A 21,716-nucleotide genomic window follows, 5' to 3' on the forward strand; every position below is an offset into this window, starting at 1 on the left:
AGAGAGAGAGAGATGAAATGTTATATTAATGTCTACAAAAGGCCAAAATGACATATGAGACCAAAGCGTTACAATGTGGTGAATCTGATACAAAGTCAGAGTAACAAAATGAAATGACAAAATGATAAAATAAAAGTACTATGGGATCCTAAACTGGTAGGTGTGAACTAAGCAGCTAGCTGGGATAGCTAAATCATAAGTCACAAGAAATCCAGCATCGGTCGCTGGCGAATCTCATCAATTTCCTCCATGGATAGTAGTCTGACCGGGCGTCGTGCATCGCGGGCCAAAGTGATCCGAATCCTCTGATGTAGCCTCCGTCGATGCTGTGTAGTCCTCCGCAGTCGTGGGCGTTTGGATCTCCCCAGCTCAGTCGCTCGATTGATCAATGTGCCTCTGGTGTGAGGCGACAAGATTTGTTGTGGTAGTAGCTCCTTTGGGTGTCCAGTGTCTGCTCTAAAGAAGTCTGTGATGTGTCTCTGAGACTGGCTAACCGCTCCTCTCATTAGGCTCTCTGTGTGTCTGCGCAACTCGAGCAAGAACAAACCCAGGCATCTCTGATCCTCGTACCTCATGACTCTGGAAGAGTGGTCCAAAGCCCTCTTTGAACAAGTAGTGGAAGCGGCCTCGTATCTCGTAGTAGACGGGGCAGTGGCATGTGTAGTGTAACTCTGTCTCAGGCTCAATGTCACACAGGGTGCATGTTTTGTCCTCTGCTGGCACTTACGCTGTATCTCCCGGTCTCGATCCGCAGCTGGTGTGAGGATGTGCGTATCTGGCCAATGGCACACCGTATCCCGTCACAAAACCGTCTGCCATAAGCTGGAGAAGATGCTCTCTGTAGAAAGCCATCTTCGTGCCTAGCTCCTGTGCTGGCTGTATCCATGTCCTCTTGGTGTCTAGCTGAGTCAAGTCGTGGCAGATGAGCCTGGTGATCTCGGACTGTGCAAGAGTCAGAGAGGGTGCATCCAGTGAGTACTGGAAGGGGGGCAATCTGTCTATACTGAATCCATGTGCCTGGAACCATGACGTCATCTCCCCATACCAATATGCTGTGTCTCCCTGCCTGGCTAACTGTTGAGAGGAGTTAAGTGCAAGGTGGGCGTATCTGTCTTTGGGAAGTTCCCACAAGCGGTGTAGGAAGGAAACAGATCTGGGGAACGCCTCAACTACTAGTGGGGGGGCAGCTAGCTCTGCTCGGACAATGGCACGTGGTAGAGAGAGAGAGAGAGAGAGAGAGAGAGAGAGAGAGAGAGAGAGAGAGAGAGAGAGAGAGAGAGAGAGAGAGAGAGATGAAATGAACTGAAATGTTATATTAACGTCTTCAAAAGGCCAAAAAGTGACCTATGAGACCAGAAAGTTACAATGTGGTGGATCTGATACAAAGTCAGAGTCAGAGTAACAAGATGACAACAATGACAAATGTCACAATAAAATACTATGGAATCCTAAACTACTAGGTGTGAACAGCAGCTAGCTGGGGTAGCTAGATCACAAGAGATCCAGCATCGGTCTCGCTGGCGGATCTCATCAATCTCCTCCATGGTCAGTAGTCTGACCGGGCGTCGTGCATGTCGAGCCAAAGTGATCCGAATCCTTTGATGCAGCCTCCGCCGATGCTGTGTAGTCCTCCGTAGTCGTGGGCGTCTGGATCTTCCCAGCTCAGTCGCTCGGTCGATCAGTGTGCCTCTGGTGTGAAACGACGAGCTCTGTTGTGGTAGTAACTCCTCCGGGTGTCCAGTGGCAGCTCTAAAGAAATCTGTGATCTGTCTCTGGGACTGGCTAGCCTCTCCTCTCATCAGGCTCTCTCTGTGTCTGCGTAGCTCAAGCAAAAACAAACCCAAGCATCTCTGATCCTCGTATTGCATGACTTTGGAGAATGGTCCAAAGCCCTCTCTGAACAAGCAATGGTAGTGGCCTCGTATCTCGTAGTAGACGGGGCAGTGGCATGTGTAGTGCAACTCTGTCTCAGGCTCGATGTCACACAGGGGGCATGTCCTGGCCTCTGCTGGTACTCCGCTGTATCTCCCAGTCTCGATCCGCAGCTGGTGTGAAGATGTACGTATCTGGCCGATAGCACATCGTATCCCATGAGACAAGTGGGTGTCCATGTATCTGGGCCTCGTCACAAAACCATCAACCGTAAGCTGGATGAGATGCTCTGTGTAGAAAGCCATCTTGGTGCCCAGCTCTTGTGCTGGCTGTATCCATGTCCTCATGGTGTCTAGCTGAATCATGTCCTGGCGGATGAGCCTGGTGGTCTAGAACTGTGCAAGAGTCAGAGAGGGTGCATCCAGTGAGTACTGGAAGGGAGGCAATCTGTCTATGCTGAACCCATGCGCCTGAAACCATGATGTCATCTCCCCATACCAGCATGCTGTATCTCCCTGCATGGCTAATTGTCGAGAGGACTCAAGTGCAAGGCGGGCATATCTGTCTCTGGGAAGTTCCCACATGCGGTGTATGAAGGAGACCGATCTGGTGAGCGCCTCAACCACTAGTGGGGGGGCAGCTAGCGTTGCTCCAACAATAGCACGTGGTACTGAGGCCTTGGCTCTAATGAGCCGCAAGATCATAGAGACCAGAGGCTTCTCCATGTCCCCCCATCCATCACTGCGGCCTGTCCTCCCGTGATGATCTAATGAAGGTCCCCAGATCTCAACTCCATAAAGCAATGCAGAAGCCACCAGAGTGTCAAAGAGCCAGAGCTTGTCCTAGGCTCCTGAAACTGAACCTGTGAACACATCCTTGCCAATCTACCCAATGCTGCATGGGCTCTGGTCAGTCTAGTCTCTGCTGCCCTCACCACTCCGAGGTAAGTATAACCGGCCTATACAACGTAGAGGGCGGTACTATTTCAATTACCTGTTAACTTTACACAGAGCACTGAGAAGGGAAGAGAACACAGTTGCGTCCAGCGACTAGAATGTCACTGCGCACACGAGACCGACGCCCTGTAGGCCCCAAAGACTGGCGCCCCTTTCTGTATTTCTTTATTCAAATTAAGGTAGACGATCCGACCACTTAGCACAAGCTTTCACAAAGCTGTCCAAACCTGGCGAGGGCTGCAAACGCAGGTTTTCGACCGGATTTCGACAGCATAACGGCGCAAAAACCCCTGTAGGTCAAAAACTCCTGTCTAGGACGGATTCCCTCGATATCTGGAAGCTTTCGAAATTCAGCGGGATGTAATTCTCTGTTTTTCACTGCCGGGAGCCCAAAAGCCTGTACACGCATCCCAAGGCTCTCACGAGGCTCCCCCGATGTTCCCTTGCAGTTTAGGTGCGAAACCCTAAAACTGCAGAAAAACACAGCAGGCTGTAATTCCCTGTTTCCGATTGTTTTTAGCGGAGCGAACACGCCTACGCGTGTCCCAAGGGCTCCCGCACACAATGGGACAGTTCCCCTGTGAATTGGACAAGTTTTCACGCGAGAAAACTCTCCAAACTCGTAATCTTTCGTGATGGAACTGTGCGTACCTGTGGGGGATTAGCAATTAGCTAATCTGGTTCCTGTTCAGAAGGCTCTTGCCTTGGCAAACGCGCATAAACCCCGAGAACTGTACATAGGTCAAATGAGAAGCCCACTAGTGGGGCATAGCATACTGTACGTAGGGGAGAAAGAGAGCAGTATGTAGCGTGTGGGGCATCACTCCCGTCACCATACTGTGCATAGAGGGCAAGGTAAGCATTCCATAACTTCTTTACCTGCTACAATCCACCCGAGGCTTAAAATGGCGCCCCCTTTGTTGATATGCAACTCGTTTTTGCCTCCCAGAGTGGCAGAATCGCTCACAGGCTGACACGTCGGCCAGTTTCCGAGTTTGGGCTTTCCCTGCTAAAAATATCTCAACTGGTGCGTCAGTTGACTTGGCAGCAGAGCAATAAAATGTTCCCCTTGTCAATCCAGAGCTAATGACGCGAACACATTTTCCGGTCAAAAATAGCAGTTCCCTAAATTTTAGGAGATGCTTCCATGGCGTCCCTATCGGTCTCCTGACCATCATTGAAGACTACCGTTTGACCAACATCTACAATGTGGGTTAATTTACTGGCCCCTTTCAACTTATAAACTTGCAGTGACTTGACGAGTGGCCCAAATTCTAGTTTGGTGCACACGAGCTTCCATACTCATCAGAATTCAGTGCTAACTGGCCCGGGCAGTCTCTGTCTGACCGACCTAGATCCCCGATGTGAGAAACCCATTTGGCTGCAGCCGTTTCACACTGGCCATGCAATGTCCACTTGCACCTTTTCAAGGGTTTTGGGACAAACAAGTAAAAATAAAATAAATATATCTAATACTTATTTACGGAAGGCAACAGGAAAAATACACCTCCTGGTGACACACCCCACCCTTGAAATACTGCAAGCGACCTCGCTTGCATGCCAATAATACATGCAGGTATCTCCTGATAACACATATATTCTATGATGGGAATCCAAGATATACATGCTTCCGGAAATGTAGCGTTGGACGATTAAACAATCCCACCAACCTGGCTACAACACATATATCAAGCATAGAAGTCTTCTAGTGTACTCTTGAGCACAAACTTCTCTAGCTAAATTTTGTATGGAAAGAGTAGGTACAATTGCTTAACTACTCTCTTGAGCATCATGAACCATGCTCTTGCCTTGCTCCAAAAAGGTTGCATCAAGTCACTGTGGGTTCCATTTGAAAGGCTTCAAGATACAATTGCAATAGCTGAGGTGAATCAAGCAATTCAGACTCTTCCATCCATTTGGCATCTAATGATGGATAGTTCTTGAACTTCACCAAATAGCGTCTTGCAACTTTTCCTCTAACCTTTCTTTCTTTATGTGCCAATATCTGTTCAGGAACAAGGATTTCATCCAATTCTTCCACTTCGGGTTGTTCCTCATCAAGCATATTCTCTGGCACATCACCAACAAAGGGCCTTAGAAGGCTGACATGAAAAGCATTATGTATTTTCCAGCCTTCTGGTAGCTTTAACCTGTAAGCTACATCGTCGATCTTTTCTGAAATCTGAAAAGGACCATAATATCGCATACTGAGCTTAGGAAACAAGCGTTCCTTGCCTTTCCTTTTCCTTAACCTGGCCTTTTCAAAGCGCAAAAGTACCCAATCACCAAGTGAAAATACAAGTTCACGACGGTGACGATCAGCAGCTTTCTTTTGCTTAGCCTGAGTCTTCTCAAGAGCAATCTTTATCTTCCTGTATGTTTCATCCATATCTTGCACATACTTGTCTGCCTCAAATATCTTGTCCTTAGTGTGCAAAATGGGTGGGACTTTCTTTCCTCCTTCCACTATCTCAAATGGTGCCTTACCTGTTGATGTATGCACAGTGTTATTGTAAGCATATTCAACCAATGGGAGATGGTGTTTCCAAGCTGCCTTGTGCTTTGACACATAACATTTGAGCAGGTCCAAAACAGTAGAATTTGCCTCTTCTGACTGTCCATCAATTTGCGGATGAAACGAAGAAGAGAACTTGAGCGTAGTGCCCATGTTCTCAAACAATGCCTTCCAGAAAAGACTCGTCATACGTGGATCCCTGTCACTGGCAATTGACTGAGGCATCCCATGATATTTAAAGATATTGCTCATGAATATCTTGACCATGTGTTCTGGCTTTATCTTCTTCCTAATAGGAATGAAATGGGCCTGCTTATTGAACCTACAAATGATAGTCCAAATCCCATCATTTCCTGTTTGCCTCCTTGGAAGATCAAAGATAAAGTCCATTGCTATACTTTCCCATGGCCTATTAGGGATCGGCAATGGCTGCAACAATCCCGGTTGCTTTTGTCTGTCAAATTTGACTTTTTGGCATACTAAGCGTGATCTTACAAATGTGTCAACATCTTGACGCAAAGCTGGCCAATAGTAGAATGCCTCAACCCCTTTCATTGTCGCATCAATTCCACAATGCCCAGCATAAGGTGGAGCATTACTTTCCATCAAAATCTTTGGCGGTAACTGTTTAGTAACGCATAACTTTCCATGCATCATGAGAAAGTCATTCTTAAGCATATAGTGCTCATGATGTTGCCCATCAACAAGCTGGTCATAGATCCTTGCAAAATCTGAATCTTTAGCATATCGTGTCTTCATTTCGTCTAGTTCACAATGGTACGGAATTGACACTGCTGAAATTTGGGGCTTTCGTGACAACGCATCAACCACCACGTTCTTTTTCCCTTGCACATGCACAATCTGAAAATGTAACATTGACAAGATGTTTGCCCATCGCATGTGCTTCTCAGACAACTTTGTCTGTGTAAGAAAATATCGCAAGGTTTGATGATCCGTTTGGACAACAAAATCAGCCCCTAGCAAATAGTGTTTCCAACTAGTGAGAGCATGAATTACTGCCAGCAATTCTTTCTCATAGACTTGCAAGTTCCTTTCAGTCTTCAAAAGAATTCTGCTTTCAGATGCGACTACTCGGCCATTCTGCATTAGAACTGCACCAAGACTATGGCCACACGCATCACATTGAACCACAAAAGGTTTTGAAAGATCTGGCAAAATAATTACCGGATTTGAAGTCAGCTTCTCTTTCAAGTGTTTGAACGCTAAAATTTCCTTGGCTGTCCACTTGAAAGTAACTCCTTTTCCTTGCAGTGCATGGAGTGGAGAAGCAATCTCAACAAAATTTCGGATGAACCTCCTGTAATAGGAACATAAGCCTAGGAAGCTTCGAATGTCATGTACGGACTTCAAGTCTGGCCATGACCTAATTGCTTCCACTTTAGCGGGATCCATGCGTACCCCATCCTTTCAAACAATGTGCCCAAGGAAGTGAATCTCTTGCAAAAAGAATTCACTCTTCTTCACATTAATGAGTAGCCTGTTCTTACGTAACTCATTGAAAACTGTAGTCAAGTGATCCCTATGCTCCTCTTCAGACTTTGAGTAGACAATCATGTCATCAAAGAAGGTACCCACGAAGTTTCTATGTGGTCTAAAAATTCTGTCCATCAATTTATTAAATGTGGCAGGAGCATTTGTGAGACCAAATGGCATGACAAGAAACTCATAGAGACCAAATGTTTTCCTGAACGCAGTCTTATGGACATCTTCTGGTCTAATGCGTATCTGATGATACCCGCTCTTTAGGTCTATTCTTGTAAACAATGACGCTCCCTCAAGCCGATCAAGAATGTCATCTATCCTTGGTATGGGGAACCTGTTCTTGATAGTATTCTTATTCAAGGCGCGATAGTCAATGCACATGCGCCATGAACCATCCTTCTTCGGTATTAAGAGTACAGGCGAACAAAAAGGGGATGAACTGGGCTGAATCAGCCCCTTCTCTAAAAGCTCGTTGACCTGACCCATAATCTCTTTCTGCTGGGCTGCACTAACCCTTTATGGTGGTCTATTCGGTGGACTAGAACCTGGCACAAGATCTATAGTATGATCCTCAGGTCTCTCAGGAGGTAACTCCCCTGGCAAAGAGTCCGAAAAACAATCACTGAAACCACTCAAAAAAGTTGACCTGTCTTTATCTAAGGTAGACAAATTAGATACAACTTGAGGTACTTCTTTTGCAAAGATCAAGTACGCAGAAAGATGGTTCTTTATTACAGATGAAATAGCAGAAGCAGAAACAACTGGAACAGACTCGCCTTTAAGCTTTACATCAAGGACATGAGTCTTTCCTCTATGTACAAGGGTAATCTTTTTGTTGTAAGTATCCACCATAGCATGCAACCTGTAACACCATGGGATACCCAATAACACATCATAGCCCTCAAGCGGCATAATATGAAATTCTTCCGCATCCACATAGCTCTGAATGTGCAGACGAAGCTTTCCCAGAATGGGAGTAACAGGCTCTGAATGTCCTGGGCATGCCAAACCTGCTTCGCCTGTCGTACCCATCTCCTCTGCACGAATGCCCAACTTTGATGCCAATTCTGGTGATATGAAATTTGCACGGGCTCCTGGATCAAAGAAAACCAGCACTGTCTTGTCTCTAACTTTGCCCCAAGCTCTGCACAGCTCCGTGGCATCTGTGTTTGGTTGATCTCAAACCAAATCTGGAACAAGTCCTGCACCTGGCTTTGGCTTCTTCCCTTTATGGTCTGACTTGTCATCCTTATCCTGTGAATTCTTCTGTGGGCACTCATTTGCAAAGTGTCCTTCTTGTTCACAAATGTAGCATTTCTTGGCCTCCCTAAGAGAAAAATGTTTTACCAGAAAAATGCCTCTTTTGTCCTTGTGCTCGTCCCGAAGAAGATTTAGACTGCTTCTTGGACGTATCAGCTTCTTGAGTGGAGGGCTTCTTTGCAGGAGACTCAGAAGGCTTTGCTGCAACATTGCCCTTGGCTGAAAACTCTTTGCCATGGGCCCCTTTCTTGTGGCTATTGAATCCATTGGAATCTCCCTTCGACAGATTGCTGGCCACTCTTGCATTCTCTATCAATTGAAACATATTCATGACAGTAGTCTTTGTGCAGTAGTCCCTGATTTTCTTGGGCAATCCGCAACAGTACTTCTCAATCTGTTCTGACAATGGCACAAACCTGTAAGAGGTGACTGGCAACAGTGCGGCCCAAAACTGTTTATTGTACTCTTCCAAATTCGCACACTGTTTAGTATTCAACTCGTGCCATTCTGTCATCACATCCACTTCAAAAGTGTTTGTCAACCATGCAGGCGCAAAAAGCTGTTTGAATTGGACCCACGTTGTTGGGGCTTGACCTTGGTTCAACAATGCGGTCCACCATTGAAGCGCATTCCCTTTCAAGAAAGTGGCAGCCTTGCGTATCTTTGAAGATTCCGTGAAGTTGCCTCCAGCATAAGCTGCATCGAACTGCTGTATAAAGGTCAAAGCCTTTAATTGGTCCTCAATTCCTCTGAAAGTTTCAAACTTCACTCCTTGCCCACCTTCCTTGTAATCCTTAGGCTGACTCAAAGGAGCCACATTATCATAAACAGGTGCCTGTAGCAGTGGTGCTCCATGAGTGTTCATTCCAACACTCGCATCAACTGTTTTCCCTGTCATATATGCATTTTGTACGTATGGCTGCGAAAAACCAACCATACCAAATTGTGTTCTAGGCACTCGAAACTGGCCATAGGCACCCTGAAAACCAGGTTGGACACCCATGTTCGCGTACATAGGGTTACCCATGCCTGTTTGCATTGTCCCGAACACATTCCCTGGCATATAACCTGTGGAAGGTCCAGCCATAGCTTGAAACACTGAACCACCTCCAAAATAACCAGGATTAGTATTAGGTAATGGAAGGGTCTGACGCATAGCCTGTTCATTGCTCCCTTGACCATTCACAAACGGTTCCTGTCCAGTTAAAGCAAGTTGCTTTGGATCATTGGACACCGCTAGTTGCTCAACCACATGGGCTTTCCCTCGAGCATCATGAGTCCTCTGCGCATTGGAAATCTCCTTTTCCTGCAACGGCTTAGTCATGCCCTGTGTAGGAGGCTGAAAACCTTGTGTCGGAGCCTGTAAGAATTCCTGCATCCTTGGGTTGTTAGCCAACTGCTGAAATATGTCCATGCGACAACGCATTTGAGTTCTAAACAACCTGTCCTGTTCTTGAAGAGTTGAAGGAATTTTCTCTGTGCCATGTGAGGAAGATCCCTCTTCAGGTACTTGGTCTCTCTTCTCTGCCATATCGACAAGCTCTGTGTTGCTTTCACCCACAACAATCCACGCTGCAGTTTCTGAAGAAAAAGTGACTATCCTGTCGATGGAACCATATAACCGGCTTATACAACGTAGAGGGCGGTACTATTTCAATTACCTGTTAACTTTACACAGAGCACTGAGAAGGGAAGAGAACACAGTTGCGTCCAGCGACTAGAATGTCACTGCGCGCACGAGACCGACGCCCTGTAGGCCCCAAAGACTGGCGCCCCTTTCTGTATTTCTTTATTCAAATTAAGGTAGACGATCCGACCACTTAGCACAAGCTTTCACAAAGCTGTCCAAACCTGGCGAGGGCTGCAAACGCAGGTTTTCGACCGGATTTCGACAGCATAACGGCGCAAAAACCCCTGTAGGTCAAAAACTCCTGTCTAGGACGGATTCCCTCGATATCTGGAAGCTTTCGAAATTCAGCGGGATGTAATTCTCTGTTTTTCACTGCCGGGAGCCCAAAAGCCTGTACACGCATCCCAAGGCTCTCACGAGGCTCCCCCGATGTTCCCTTGCAGTTTAGGTGCGAAACCCTAAAACTGCAGAAAAACACAGCAGGCTGTAATTCCCTGTTTCCGATTGTTTTTAGCGGAGCGAACACGCCTACGCGTGTCCCAAGGGCTCCCGCACACAATGGGACAGTTCCCCTGTGAATTGGACAAGTTTTCACGCGAGAAAACTCTCCAAACTCGTAATCTTTCGTGATGGAACTGTGCGTACCTGTGGGGGATTAGCAATTAGCTAATCTGGTTCCTGTTCAGAAGGCTCTTGCCTTGGCAAACGCGCATAAACCCCGAGAACTGTACATAGGTCAAATGAGAAGCCCACTAGTGGGGCATAGCATACTGTACGTAGGGGAGAAAGAGAGCAGTATGTAGCGTGTGGGGCATCACTCCCGTCACCATACTGTGCATAGAGGGCAAGGTAAGCATTCCATAACTTCTTTACCTGCTACAATCCACCCGAGGCTTAAAATGGCGCCCCCTTTGTTGATATGCAACTCGTTTTTGCCTCCCAGAGTGGCAGAATCGCTCACAGGCTGACACGTCGGCCAGTTTCCGAGTTTGGGCTTTCCCTGCTAAAAATATCTCAACTGGTGCGTCAGTTGACTTGGCAGCAGAGCAATAAAATGTTCCCCTTGTCAATCCAGAGCTAATGACGCGAACACATTTTCCGGTCAAAAATAGCAGTTCCCTAAATTTTAGGAGATGCTTCCATGGCGTCCCTATCGGTCTCCTGACCATCATTGAAGACTACCATTTGACCAACATCTACAATGTGGGTTAATTTACTGGCCCCTTTCAACTTATAAACTTGCAGTGACTTGACGAGTGGCCCAAATTCTAGTTTGGTGCACACGAGCTTCCATACTCATCAGAATTCAGTGCTAACTGGCCCGGGCAGTCTCTGTCTAACCGACCTAGATCCCCGATGTGAGAAACCCATTTGGCTGCAGCCGTTTCACACTGGCCATGCAATGTCCACTTGCACCTTTTCAAGGGTTTTGGGACAAACAAGTAAAAATAAAATAAATATATCTAATACTTATTTACGGAAGGTAACAAGAAAAATACACCTCCTGGTGACAGTAAGTGTACGCATCTGTATACTCCACAGTCTCCTGGCCGTATGTGAATGCTGGTGCTGACCTCCTGATCCATTGTGGGGTTGTATTAAATACCATGACCTTGGTTTTACCAAGGTTGACGGACAAACCACTTTCCTGAGCAAACCTATTCAAAGCATCCAAATGACGTTGCATCCCTTCTGGAGAGTCGGAGATCAACACAATATCATCAGCATATAACAATAATGGAATCCATGTCCCTGCCAGCTGTGCACCTTTATCACCATCTCTCTCAATGTAGTCAGAAACCTCATCCACATACATACCAAATAGAGTAGGAGAGAGCGGGCAGCCGTGCTTCACCCCAATAGTGGAGTGAATCGGTGTGGATAGACCCTCTGAGGTGCGTACCTGCCTCACTATTGACCTGTATAATGCCATGACCCCCCAAATGAGCTCTGTGGGTACTCCCATCTGTTGTAATCTGCGCATCAATCTAGCTCTAGGCACTGTGTCAAATGCTTTGCGGAAATCCACAAAGCTACAATAGATCCGTCTCCCACGCGATCTACCCTCCTCAATGATGGCTCTGAGTGTCAAGATATGGTCAAGAGTAGAAAAACCCCTCCTGAGCCTTGCCTGCCCGTCTGCGCGTATCCCCTCCCTCTCTGCCCATCTACTCAGCTGCTGTTCAAGAATAAATGCGTACAACCGTGCCAATGTGTGTCCAATCATGATAGTGCGATAATTCCCAGGCTCCATAGGGTCTCCCGACTTTAAGATAGGTACAATAGTAGATAGGCTCCAAGTATCAGGCAAGCCCTCACACATGGCACAGTTAAACATCACTGCTAGAAGCTCTGCTAGTAGATCTCTGGCATGTGTGAAATGCTCTGCCACTAAACCATCATGATCGTATGCTCTCCCAGTCCTCATCCTGTCAATGGCCTTCCTCACCATCTCCGCGGTGAAAAAAGCACATGTGTGTGGGCATGGATCGGGAGGGTCGGGAATGGGGGGCTGCTCAGGAACTGTGTACAGAGATGATGCGTATTGGCCCCAGTCCTCTGTAGAAGTGATGGAGGGGGGGGGGGGAAGAGTGCTCCTGAAAGAGCCTCCATGCCTCACGTGAGTCCTGACGAGAGAGAGAGAGAGAGAGAGAGAGAGAGAGAGAGAGAGAGAGAGAGAGAGAGAGAGAATCCACGTGAGAGACACGGAGTAGCACTTTCAGAGTGCTTCATGCAAATCTGGAATGCCAGGAGACCCCCGGTTTGTATTTAAACCCTTCCATTGCTTGGCACAACCATATCAGAATTTTGCAAACGCATCAAACTAACAAAATTTAGATGGAGGGGGGGGGAGAGTGCTCCTGAAAGAGCCGCCATGCCTCACGTGAGTCTTGACGAGAGAGAGAGAGAGAGAGAGAGAGAGAGAGAGAGAGAGAGAGAGAGAGAGAGAGAGAGAGAATCCACGTGAGAGACACGGAGTAGCACTTTCAGAGTGCTTCATGCAAATCTGGAATGCCAGGAGACCATAGTTACTGGGGAACGCCCCCTAGCCCCCGTTCCGGCGTTCCGGGGGGCAATTCTCTTCCCGAACGTTCCGGAACGTCCCGGAATGTCTGACATTCCGGGTGGCCAATGCAAACCGGAACGGCCGTTCCGGAACGTTCCGAAACGCCCCCGGACTGTTCCGGAATGCCCCTGGAACGGCCAACGGCTACAAACAAATTTGGCAAAAATTGAAAAAATTGAAGTAAATGTTTGGGCTTCTTTTGAAAGTGTGCAAGGCCTCAAGGACTCATAAAATGCACCCCCCTTCCCCTTTCTCTTCACAAGCTAATCCTCAAGGCTCAAGCTCTCCCTCTCACTCTCAAGATCTCTCCCTCTCAAGACTCACTCTCTCAAGGCTCAAGGCTTCAAGCCTTCAAGCTCTCTTCCTCTCCCTCCCACTCTCTCAAATCTCTCTCTCTCTCTCTCTCTCTCTCTCTCACATCATCTAGTCATAGCAAGGTTGAATGGTCTTCAAAACGAGTTTTTTGTGAGTATTAGAGTCAAAGCACTCTAATACTCCTTGTATTTAAACACAAGGAGCTAAAAATTGCACTATTTGGGTGTTTTGTATACCTCCCGTTCCGCGACGTTCCCGTTCCGGACCCCTAGCCGTTCCCCCGCTCCGCGGGGATCCCGTTGTTGTTCCCGTTCCGCGTTCCGGGTAACTATGCAGGAGACCCCCGGTTTGTATTTAAACCCTTCCATTGCTTGGCACAACCATATCAGAATTTTGCAAACGCATCAAACTGACAAAATTTAGATGCCCCAAAAGTTCATGCCATAGTTTAGCATCTAAAACAACTTAAGAATCCTCAACTCCATTTGCAATGTTTTCCACACACTTGTCATAAGAATCGAGCTTACATAGCCCACGTGGTAAAATTCAGGGTACCAAAGCACTTATTTTTGTTGATCCTGGAGGTACAGAAAATTTGATTTCCCTCGACTTTTGTTAAATCTTTGGAAGTCGCGATGATCAAATTGAGAAACTAGCAATACCACACCACTTATTGATTATGCATTCCATGGCAAGATTAGGGCAACATTAGAAGGATGCTTACGTTGCCATTTGACAACTACTCATCACTTTACAGCAAGACGGAAAGCCAATTACATTTTGAGTCAGACTAAGGGTTTTCAGAGTGTTTGTATCTAGGAACACTTTGTTTGAGAATACCGTTTGAAAATGCTGTTTTGGTATTGTCTGAAATTGATCGATCTTGTTTGGACCTGTTTGAACCTTGTTTGGGTACCATCTGAACTAATTTAGTAATGATTGGTTTTTTTTGGATCTGGTTGGTATCTGTCTGAACCTTTTATATCTGCCCAAAAGCTGGGAAAAATCATTGCTTCGTAGACGCGCACTTACCGCAAAGGTTTTCTGCTTTAAGGAAAAAATATTTGTTGTTTAACTGCCTGTTTGTAAGTTGCTTACATTGATTTTACCTGTGAAAAATTCAGGAGAGTCTGGGATGCATTAACTGGCGACGAACTCCATTCTTTTGAGCACAGACACATAGTTCGGACTTGTTCGTTTTCGGAGGTGTGTAATTCATGCATTATTTCTGTTATTGTTTTGTTCATTAACATATTTATATGAAAGCCACTCTCCTCATCAATTCATATCCTCTAGATTGTGGTATTTTCAGAGTACTACATTCCTACTTACTGGAGGCTCAGAAAAGATTCTTCGTATCTTTGATTTGGCTCGTCCAGATGCAGCTCCTACAGAGGTGGAGGGTTCCCCAGGTGTCATACGAACTGCCGTATGGCTTCATAGCGATCAGTCATTGCTTAGCTCCTGCAGTGATACAGGTGGAGTGAGGTAACTCTTTGATCTAGAAATATCTGGAACTTGTGTTTGTTTTACACCTCTTACATTCAAAGACTGGCTGCATTAGAACACGTGTATGTGTCTAGAGCGATCATGTTTGGTGGTACTCACAACTTTCGCTGTAGGCAGGCCTGCACTGTCTTCTCTTCTCCTAGAGAATTGTGAATAGTTTTGTCTATATGTATGTTCCTTGCTGTTTTATATAAACAGAGACAAACAGCAGGCTATTTCAACAGAAGTGGCAGTGCTCAAAACTGCATTTCTGTGCAATGAAATGGAGATACACTACATCAAGGGCAATGAGAGTGATTCCAGCTGTCCTGGAGGAAGCTCTGCAGGAGCAAGGAGGGGCTGAGAGCACTTGTGCAGAGTGTGATAGAGGGTTGGTGCCGTTATCTGTAGAGGTGGGTCTGAAAGAGAGAGCGCATCCCTACTTTCATATGTCACAGGGCAAGGACTGGTTGTCCCTGCTTTTGCACAAAATAGAGGGGAGAGGAGGTGGACTTGCTAAAAACATGGAGGAGAGAATCATTAAAGAGAGAGAGAGCTTCAAAAAAGCGTGGAGTTAAGTTGCTCTAGTTTTATCAAAGTTTTATGGGCAGACTTTTTATGTTACTATAATGGATGGTTGGACACAGTGTTAATTGGCCAGATGTTGCGGTAAAATATGTTCAGATTTATGGAGTATTTTCTTTGCAATGCTCTAGTCACCAATCTTGCTGCCAGCAACCCATAAGAATTACCAGTTCTAGATCAACTGAGTTTTACTTGGGGGTATCCTAGTCATTCATCCAATGGTGCATCAAAGTATTCAATTTTTTTTTCAACAAAAAGATCCTTTTTAAAGTTTTTAAACTGGCCAATGGGTTTGCTATACATCCACCCAATACTGAAAGTACCCGTTTTTTCTTTTATTTCCTGCACAAAAGATCTTTTGTTTAGTTTCTAAAGTGCCCAATGGGTTGCATCTCCCCTACCAAGGTGGTACACTGTACAAAGAGAAGGAGGCACTCAAAGTGAAAGACAGATATACAATGGCTAAATCACAACATGGAGGAAGAGCAACATAGGTGGCCTTTAGTGCTAGTGAAAGCCATGGCCCACCGTGAAAGATCGTTTAGGCTGCCATAACTGAATGAAAGCCTGGTGCCGTTTCTCAGGCCCATGGGATTGATTGAATACAATCATACTGTTTCTGAATGTGTGAATCAGCTCCACTTAGAAAGCATCGGGCCGGCCATATGTACAAGGTTGCTGATTAGGTTCCCTTGCCCCCGTGGGGGGGCAGCCTCGCCAAAACCGGATTGGGAGGTGAAAGGGGGACATCACCAATCCCAGCGGGCACCACATGTGAGCCAACACCCATCCAAGCAGGTATGGCATTTCCTTTGGGAAAACTGTTGGGTTTCAAGGGCAGTTTAGCGTGGTGAGCGATAAGCTACCTGGCAAAGGAAACTCCAAAGGGAAGGTCGAAGCAAGTCCCGCAGTACCGGGTCTCTGACCTTAGGTACTTGGTCGCTGTCACGCCCATAACTTTAGCAATGTGGGTCTCTCAAGGGCTTTGCTCTAAGAGAGTAGATAATCCTGGCCTCTTGGGGAAGTGAAGCCTCATGTAGTCCAGGGGAAACTAGTGACAAAAACGTCTGCCCTAGGAGCTTGGGTGCATTTGAAGACTTTGTTGTCTCTTTCCCTTTTGTTTAATTTGTATATACATACTTTTTCTACTTTGTTTTGGCGGAGAGGACAAAGGGTACCCATCCTTGACTCCTAAAACAAAACCAAACAAAAAAGTAGGGTCTCTCTCTTGAATCCATAGCGTCGCGGAGGCATGCTGGAAAATTGGAGGCCATAACACGAAGGATCTCGATCTCTTGTGTTTGTGGGCAATCCCATTGTGGTGTTGAGTCTTTGTGGAATGCCCAAATCAAAGGATGTCTATTGTGTGCTAACCAAATTCCCACCATCATCTTAACTCCCCTCGTTGTGACCAGCCACTGAAATGCAGTAATCTTGCGAGACTTGTGGTTAGCCCAAAGTAGAGCTCAATTATTTGAGAGCAACTAAGCAGAGAGCCTTTAGTGTTGCCAATGCTAAGCAGTTACGGGTGTGGACTCCCGCCTATCCATCAAGATGTGCCGTCCAAGCCATATAACGTTTTCGACAGAGGAAGAGAGTAAGGTATCTCTCTGTTGTCGAGTTGAAGACCATCGTGTATGAGGGAAGATGCTTTTAATGTGCCATAGCTCGTGAAGATGTCCACAAGAAAGCCTTCGAGTTTTGGGTGATGCCAATTGGCTTAATCAATATCTTGCGACATTCAACCACATAATAGGCATCTTCAGGCTGTCAAAGTCGACGATGCGGAAGCGTAGAGAGAGAGAGAGAGAGAGAGAGAGAGAGAGAGAGAGAGAGAGAGAGAGAGAGAGAGAGAGAGTCTCCTGAACCAATCAACCTTAGCAATGAATAACTGAATGTGTATACAATAGAGGCAAGGGGTTGCTTATATAGCAATCCCAGTAAATTGCCCTACCCAAAACTTTGACAAATAAGTAAAACAAATACCTAAAAGCCAAATGTCACGTGACACATCCAACCCTATGTGTCCGTGGACAAGCTACAGCATAACAAGGGTTTCGTCAGTCCAGTCAGTCTAGATTAGAAGTGATCTGGCACTTTTGTGAGTCTATTCGTAGACCGTGCATGCCCAGTCACTTAGTGTAGATGCATATCCTTTGGTTGCACACAGCATGATCATAAGCATTCCCATCAGAATACATCAGAATCCTTCAAGGGAATTTTCCTTTGCATTTAGCCTATTTTACCTATTTTTGACATTTTTCACTTATTATTTTTAAGTGACTTTTGTTGGAAAGTAGGTAGGCCAAATTGAGTAAGTTTGTATATAAGCAAACATAGAGTAGCACTAATTGGCAGAAGAGGCAGCAGGAGCTCCACCGCTCAACACGCAACTTCTCAAGCAAGAACCCCTTGGGGGCGATTTCCCTCAAGCAAACTCCCTTAGCGTTTTCCATCTCCAAGCTTCACCGCGGGAAACCAAACAGCCCTAGCGTTTTCCTTCAAGCAGATCTGAGCCTCTAGCGTGTTACAGATCCTAGCCTCTAGCGTTTTTTATCCCAACCTTAATCGCTATAGATCTCAGCCATGGGCGATCTCAGCAGACCCCTTTGACGCCTTCTTCCCTAGTCCTTTCAGCCCTACAAGAAGTGCAGTTTTCAGCCATAAAGACCAGCAGAGAATCATCGTTTTCCACAGCCCCAAATCAGCGTTTTTTAGCAGCAAAAATCAGCCTCAAATTCAGCTTTTTTGATTTGCAGCAGATTTCAGCCTTGAGCGTTTTTGGACAGCAGATACATACCTTCAATTTTCAGCCCTAGCGTCGGCCTCATCACCCCCGTCGACGACACCGACATAGTCTAGACTTGCATCAGTCACATGTATCATCATTGTACCAGTTTGTGCAATCAATAGTAGACCACTCTCGCCGACGAGAGTGGGGCCTTCGGAGGAGGGTTTTACAAACGTCTTGGTGTCGTATTTCTCTTCTCTCTCTATCTCTCAGTCTCATACACTTGCACGCACAGTGTCCATTCACTTTGTTGTGATCATAGCACTCTCTCATTAAGAACGGAAGGCTCTCCCTTCCATAAGAACAAAAAGGAACCTTGAGCACATTATGGAGCACTCATCTTGAGAAAGAACAACATTCATTCCGCTGCACCTTACATTGGTATCAGAGCTTTGGCAGTGTTCTGTATCACTCAAGGAAAGAACCACAAGAATCACAAGGATTTTTTTTGCTTGTTGCGGTCGCACGAACCTAAGTTTGCTTGGGCATGTCGATTCCTAATCGTGTTTTTGAAGAGTGACAGGAATCCCAGGAAAGAAGGGCTTGTCCAGCCTCCCCTTGTGCCTCTTTTCACTCATTGAGAGCGGACCGTGCATTTAGCTCCCAGCCAATCGACGTGAGGTGGGAAAAAGCAACCTTGGTGTGAGCGCAAGGCCGCCAAGGGATGCACCTGTGGAAAAGAGTAGAAAACGGGTGAAGAGAAGATCCTTCTCAAACACAGATTGCAAGAAAAGAAAACCTCAAGAACCTCAAGACCCCAAGAACCCAAGACTCTCAAGAACCCAAGTTCCTCGTGAACTTAAGAACCAAAGATCGTAGTGCATGGTCCTCACCTGAAGCGGAATGGATAATTTGCATACAGGTGATGAGCATGGGAGTGGCAAAGAAGAGCTTTCCCCACCAGGAGGCTTTCCCGACCCTCCTCCTTTCCCATCTACGCCACGAGTTGTATCAAATTCTATGGAGGTGATGGTCAAGTCGATGATGGGACAACTAGAAAGAAAAGCAGAACGACAGGAAGCCAAGGACCGCGAGCTCGAAGAACGAAATGAAAGAAATGCAATACAACAAGAAGTGACTCGCATTGCCTTGGAACGCGAGTGCGAAGAACACAACGAAATAATTGCCATACAACAAGAAGCGACTCGCATTGCCTGGAAACGCGAGCGCGATGAACGAAAAGAAAGGAAAGCACAAAGACGTGGAATCTGAAGCAAGACGAGCGGCCTTGGAGGCCGATCGAGAGGCTCAGAGAGAATTCCGTACACAAGAATTGGTTCAACAAGTACTCGCTTCAAAGTCTGAACCAGCCAAAGATTGTGGGAGTTCCTCAAGTGGCGCAAGCCATGATGCGGATTCCAACAACGCAGTCACAGAGAAGTTGACTTTCAGTAAGTATGATGGTAAGATGGATGCTACGGTTATTCATTCTTGGTTGCATCAATTTAATGCTTATTTTGCGACAACTAAGAAGACAAGAATAGCAAAGTTTTGACGGCAGCCATGTACCTTGCCGGTGATGCCATCAATTAGTACCACGCATGGCAAGTGGCACAACTAGCCGCGCACCTAGAGAAAGCCGACCAATTCACGCCCCTTTCCTTTAGTTGGGCTGATTTCCAAGACAAGCTCAAGGTGCGGTTTATGCCTCCTCAGTACCTCGCACGATTGAAGGAAAATTGGCGCAATCTCAAGCAACATGGTATGCCAGTCATGTCTCTTTCTAACCGGGTTTTGCAGCTTGGCACTCAATTACGCAAATCGGATGATGAGCGCAAAGAAGCTTTCCTATTTGTGTTAGACGAATACATCAAGTTTGATGTAGAAGTCTTTGACCCCGCGCAATAAGGCGGTAGCAATTGCTCTCTCCCAAGAGATGAAGCACAACAAGGGAAAGCCCAAGGAGAACAAGACTTCTCAAGGAACATCTCAGAATTCTCAGAACACGCAGAATGGTAAGAATGGTAAGAATGGTAACTCTTCTAGCCCTTCTTCCTCTAATTCCTAGGAAAAGAACTCTAACAATGAATCTAAGAGTAAAGCTAAAGCACTTGCAAAACCTAAGCTAACCCCAGATGAAAAAACTGCACAAGGCATTGTAGGAGGATACATCACGGCTGAAGAACGAGTGATTTATGCTAAGGAAGGTAGATGTTTTCAATGTCATGTCAAGGGTCACATTAAGAAGGCTTGTCGTAAGATAGCCCCACCTAAAGAACCAAAGGCACCCACAGCAACCAAAAGCACTATGACGCACCACATTGAATCTTCTCATGACTCTGACACACACATTGATGAGTCTCTCATGAAGTGTTATGGTCATGTAAAGGGTCAGCGTTTTATCATATTGTTTGATCCAGACAGTATGCATGATGTGATTAGTGTCTCTCTTGTTGAGAGAGCCTGCCTAGAGGTTAGTCAGAAATCTCCTCTCGAGGTTTCTGGCTTCGCTCTTGGTGTGGACTCTCTCATCACGAAAGAGTGCCTTGATGTGATGTTTACTGTTCAACAAGCTGCTTTCCGTAGGAAATTTCTTGTGTCTCCTCTCTCAGGATGTGATATGATTTTTGGGCATAAGATGGTTTCGTGAACTCAACCTCTCATTGATTGGGAGGCTAACACTCTCACTTTATATGCAAAAACTGACTCTCCCCTCATCATTCGTGCTGAGGAGGGCTTGCATTCTTTGCCTCTCATCTTTCATGTGCAGGTAAAGCGTGAATTACGACGAGGAGCATAAGTGGTATTCATCTATGTTACTCCAGTTTCCCAGAGCATTCAGGCTCCAGCTAAGTATTCAGATTTATTTACTAAGTTTAAACATCTCGTTTTGCAGGATGATCTTCCACCTCGTCTGCCATCCGAGCGGCCGGAGGACCATCGCATCGAGCTTATGAGGGGGCACAGCCTGTCAGTAAGGCTCCCTATCGTTTGAACAAGACATAGGTTGAAGAGTTACAGCGACAATTCACGGAGTTGGTGGCTAGAGGATTCATACGCCCTAGTGTAAGTCCTTTTGCTGCTCCTATTTTGTTTGTTCGCAAGAAGGATGGTTCGTCTCGTTTGTGTGTTGATTACAGGGCATTAAACAAGATGACCATCAAGAACAAGTTTCCAGTGCCTCGCATTGAGTATGTCCTCGATAGGCTCAATGGGGCAAAGGTTTTCAGCAAGGGCGATCTCAAAAGTGGATACCATTAGGTACGAGTATTCAAAGGCGACATTTTCAAGACCGCTTTTCGCACCGAGCGAGGGCAATGGGAGTATATTGTTATGCCTTTTGGATTGACAGGTACCGTGGATACATTTAATCGTCTCATGGTAGGTAGTTTCGGCGATATGGTCGGTGTATGTGTGTTCATCTTTTTGGATGATATTCTCATTTTTTCTGCATCGTGGGAACAACATGAAAGAGACGTCGAACGGGTACTAACCCATTTGGATGAGTGTCAGTTGTACATTGCAGCTAAGAAGTCTGAATTTTTTCTTACTGAAGTCACTTATCTGGGTTATCATTTCTGCAGAAGGCGTCAAGCTAGATCCTGCGAAGGTGGAACAGGTTCATAATTGGGATTTGCCCAAAACTGCATACAATGGTGGTTCTTTTCTTGGTTTATGTCAAGCATATAGTTCGCACATAGAGAATTTTGCACACATTGCTGCTCCTATGACTGATGTTTTGAAAGGGGTAAAGACTCGTCGTCAGCGTGTAGACTTACTCGAAGCAGCCATTG

At 46.0% G+C, this 21,716-nt stretch overlaps 1 protein-coding gene across 1 annotated transcript in view; it reads left to right on the plus strand.

Moving 5' to 3' along the window:
• LOC147437361 (uncharacterized) overlaps window positions 1–21,716 on the plus strand; it is a 68,865-nt gene that overhangs the window by 16,972 nt on the left and 30,177 nt on the right. The window contains exons 3-4 of the mRNA XM_086486909.1: window positions 14,243–14,324; window positions 14,431–14,606. Of these exons, the coding sequence (XP_086343035.1) occupies window positions 14,243–14,324; window positions 14,431–14,606 (258 nt within the window). The remainder of the gene's footprint in view (window positions 1–14,242; window positions 14,325–14,430; window positions 14,607–21,716) is intronic.

This window comes from Adiantum capillus-veneris, chromosome 17 (assembly GCF_014529385.1).
Source record: "Adiantum capillus-veneris isolate H3 chromosome 17, ASM1452938v2, whole genome shotgun sequence".
Taxonomy (NCBI): domain Eukaryota; kingdom Viridiplantae; phylum Streptophyta; class Polypodiopsida; order Polypodiales; family Pteridaceae; genus Adiantum; species Adiantum capillus-veneris.